This window comes from Nelumbo lutea, chromosome 4 (genome assembly GCF_056320005.1).
Source record: "Nelumbo lutea isolate HS-2025 chromosome 4, American lotus-T2T, whole genome shotgun sequence".
In the NCBI taxonomy this organism is placed as follows: Eukaryota; Viridiplantae; Streptophyta; class Magnoliopsida; order Proteales; family Nelumbonaceae; genus Nelumbo; species Nelumbo lutea.
This window is the reverse complement of record NC_142687.1, coordinates 90,211,230-90,215,300: the sequence shown is the minus strand read 5'-3', so window position 1 is coordinate 90,215,300 and position 4,071 is coordinate 90,211,230. Positions and strand designations below refer to the sequence as shown.

Here is a 4,071-nt window from a genome sequence, read left to right as displayed (position 1 = left end):
GATTTCTCAAAAAACCGTTAATTTTGGTCAGCAAACCATTAATCTGGACGATTAACTATTTGAACCGTTCTAACGGTTTTGATTTTTTTATTATTTATTATTATTTTTTAATTTTTTTTAATTTTTTTATCAGAACGAGCTGAACAATTGGGACCCGGTAACCGAACCCCTGACTGATTTGATTTCCGGGTCGATTTTAAAAACTATGTTATTATTAATTATATATCTGAGATTTTAGAAGAAATTTCAGCTAAAAGAAACCTGGCTCATGTTTGTCGTTTCTCATGTAAAAATTAATGTTGCTAAAAAGGTAAAACCACCAAGATCATTTGCACAAGAACAAGAGCACTCAACCTTCTGATCTACTTGATGGTTGGGCGTAAAGGTGGGCTCCACTGAAATTTTACGGATGTGGGTCTTAGATGTTGGTAGACTTTGGAGTAGTAAATATCCAAGCATTTAGGCTGTGTGTTTGGTTTAAAAGAAAAAAAAAAAAGTAGGTAAATATCCAAGCATTTAAGCTGTGTTTGGTTTAAAAGAAAAAAAAGGTAGGTAAATCTGTATAAAGCATTTTTTCTTTTTTTCAAGCCAAATACAACCTCGGCTTAATTATATATAAGCATTTCATACGTTGATTTGGATGCACCGATCCAAATCTCCGAGACATTGACAACCAAACAAGGTCCACAACCATGAGGAAGATGACGGCCTCCCTGGCTGATGGAGACCGGGCTGCCATCCACATAATCAAATCGTGCTCCAAAACTAGACAACGAGGAAATATGGTACAAAAAGAACTCCACTCCTCTCAGTCTCTCACTCCATTTAACACACCATACTCCATGTCTCCACACATTAACTCCCAACTCTTACTTTTGCATTCATTTTCTTCCCCTTCTGGCTTCTGAGTTCTGATTGTTTCGTCTGACAGACAGACGGACTCCTCCCAGCAAACCATGAAACTCGCCAAGTGGCCATTACTCCACAAGAAGTCACATGATTCGCTAACCACCCCCCACCTAGCCACCTCCACCATCACCCAACTGATCTCTTTTATTATTAATCCCCATTTAACCTTCTGGGCCCCACATCAAACTGGCCAACCTGATGTTGGCCCCACCCGTCCTCAAATAATCACCGTAGATGTATGGTCGTCCATGGTATACTACCTTGTAGCTTGCAGGTGAGCTGCGTGGAATAATATTTATCCCCCGTCCCCACTGCATGAAAACATGCCAAGGAGAAAGAGACCGTTGGTGTCCCCTCATACAAGGACCCTTATCCCATGGTGCCTCGCGTCAAAAGATATTTGTCCCCAATAATATAAGATCGAGCTGGTGGGAATACGACAACACACTCTCCGGCTCGGTACCGCCACCTGCCGGTATGGGTTACCGGCTAACGCTTGCCATACTTCTCCCGGCATATGACGTGGCTCAAATCGATTACGTGGCATTTAGAGCCGCGGTTGGTAGTGGTGGTGTGTCTCAGTGTCTGGTGACTGTGCAATGTGATACCAAAAGGCTGCTCCTCCCTCTCTGGCACGTCGTACGCTCACATGGGACTCGCGGGGGTTGGGATCCGATGAGCTGTGTCACGAGCCTCAGGTTAGGATCACCACCTAGGCTCGGAGAACCGTTTGCCCTCCCGAACCTACTCCCTAGGTAAGAAAAACAAGAAATTAATCAAAATAGATAAAAAAAAAGGAAGTCTTCGTAGCTGCTTTGTAGTTGCAGAACTCTAGAAGCAGTAGTCCTTGCCTCCTTGCGCCTTCTCTGAGAAGCCAGAATAATGAACAAGCGAACACCGTAGAGACCAGAGAAAAAGATCGAAGAAGAAGCCTAATCTTCTCTCTCAAGATATATCTGTCTGTCTTCCAACTATCTCGCTCGAGTCTTGCCCATTGATGCCGTCTTCAACTGCTTCGCCATTAAAGCATTCACGCCGTCTCGCACGAGAAATCTCACGGAAAAGTTGCAGAAAAGGTCATCCCCTCCACTTTATAACCCCTGTAGTCCCTTTGCGTCAATCTAGACCTTCCAGGTTTCCTGAAATCTCTTCTCTCCAAGCTTCTGTAGGAGTTGGAGATGATGCAGAACAGTGGCAGACCACCTCTGTTCTCCGTTATCCATTTCTTAGTTTCGCTGTACATTCCGTTATGCGCATTTGCCATATTGGATCCTCTTGATTTTTTAGCCTTGCAGTCAATTCGGAAATCCCTAGATGACATGCCAGGCTCCAGTTTTTTCTCCTCGTGGGACTTCACTTCCGACCCCTGCACCTTCGCCGGCGTGCTCTGTCAAGACGACAAGGTAATCGCTTTAAATCTCGGCGATCCCAGAGCCGGTTCTCCTGGCCTGTCCGGGCGTCTCGATCCTGCAATTGGTAAACTTTCAGCATTAGCCGATCTCTCCGTAGTTCCTGGTAGAATCATTGGCACTCTTCCACAAGCACTATCTCAGTTGAAGGACCTCCGGTTCCTCGCCATCAGCCGGAACTTCCTCTCAGGCGAGATTCCAGCTAATCTCGCCGAACTCGGAAGCCTTCAAACTCTCGATCTTAGCTACAACCAACTCACCGGCTCGATTCCACCATCAATCGGAACTCTACCTGCGTTATCCAATGTCATTCTCTGTCACAATCGTCTCTCTGGTTCGGTCCCTCCGTTCTTATCGCAATCCCTAATGCGTCTCGACCTCAAACACAATGATCTCTCGGGCACTCTCTCGCCTACGTCTCTGCCTCCGTCGCTTCAGTACCTCGCACTATCTTACAACCGACTTACCGGGCCGGTGTACCGGCTACTATCCCGGCTTAACCGCTTGAACTACCTGGACCTGAGCATGAACCAATTCACAGGCATCATCCCGGGCAATCTATTCACATTCCCGATCACGAACCTTCAGTTACAGAGGAACGTGTTCATCGGTCCGGTACTTCCATTGGATCAGGTAACAATCCCGACCGTTGATCTCAGCTACAACCGACTGTCCGGGGAAATATCGCCTCTGTTCTCGACCGTCCAGAATTTGTATCTGAACAACAACAAATTTACGGGACTAGTCCCGGGCAGCTTCGTGGATAGGCTATTGGCTGCGGGCATACAGGTACTCTATCTACAGCACAATTACCTGACGGGAATCCAGATTAATCCGGCGGTCGAGATTCCGGTGAGCAGTTCACTCTGTTTGCAGTATAATTGCATGGTCCCGCCAGTGCAGACGCCTTGCCCGTTGAAAGCAGGTAACCAGAAAACGAGGCCGACATCGCAGTGTATCGAGTGGAGAGGTTAATGAATTAAACTAACCGTCAGAGCAGAGGAGAAAGAAGAGTTGCCGATATTCATTAAGTTAAAAACTGATTTCTTTTTTCTGTTAAATGTTCTTCTTTGCGAGAACTTTGATTCATTAATTTGCAATTTTTTTTTTCTCTTGTATTTGGCGATGATAAATATGAGTGGGAAGGTGATGAAATAAGTGGCTGTTACTCTGTAGATATGAATTGGCCGCGATAGGTGGAATTCATGTCGTCTGAGCGAATTCATTTTGTAAACTCTGGTTTCATTTAGATTTGAAAGGATTCCATCTATTGAATTATTGTGTTATAATTCCAAATGTTTTGCTTCTAGTTACAGTGGAGTCACCAGTGAAATACAGAGGTAGCTTCATTATCTTGACTCATCTTTCTCTCATTTATGCATGGATTGGAACGACGAAAAGCACTCATCATTCAATACCACATGCTTCTCTGCACAGTGTTTTATTTTATTTTTTGATAAGATTACAGAGTGGTTGATGATGCATTGATGCCATGCATCATGGCTGTCTACTCTATATAATGGGCCCCTTTTCATGAAAAATCTTTACAGTAACAGAAAAAATTAACAAATGTGGTTCAGCTGTGTCAACCCAACAAAAAAAAAAAGAAGAGCTTAGAAGAAATTTCCAATTCTGGCAGGATAATGGAAGAAGCCATTTGTCTTAAGCTCTGTTACTTTGTGTGCAGTCTTGAATCTTGACTCATGGGGTTGGTTCAGATCATGTGCTCCTTTTGTACACTGAGCTCTACAAC

The 4,071-nt window shown here is 44.4% G+C and overlaps 1 protein-coding gene across 1 annotated transcript; it reads left to right on the top strand.

Moving 5' to 3' along the window:
• Positions 1-1,696: 1,696 nt before the first annotated feature.
• Positions 1,697-3,614, top strand: LOC148861712 (uncharacterized). The gene has a single exon (XM_088982654.1). The coding sequence runs from the start codon at positions 2,088-2,090 to the stop codon at positions 3,291-3,293; it is 1,206 nt and encodes a 401-aa protein (XP_088838780.1). The 5' UTR covers positions 1,697-2,087; the 3' UTR covers positions 3,294-3,614.
• Positions 3,615-4,071: the final 457 nt, after the last annotated feature.

Excerpts from the sequence above, each read along its gene's own strand:
- LOC148861712 (XM_088982654.1), top strand. The coding sequence starts at position 2,088 with ATGATGCAGAACAGTGGCAGACCACCTCTGTTCTCCGTTATCCATTTC.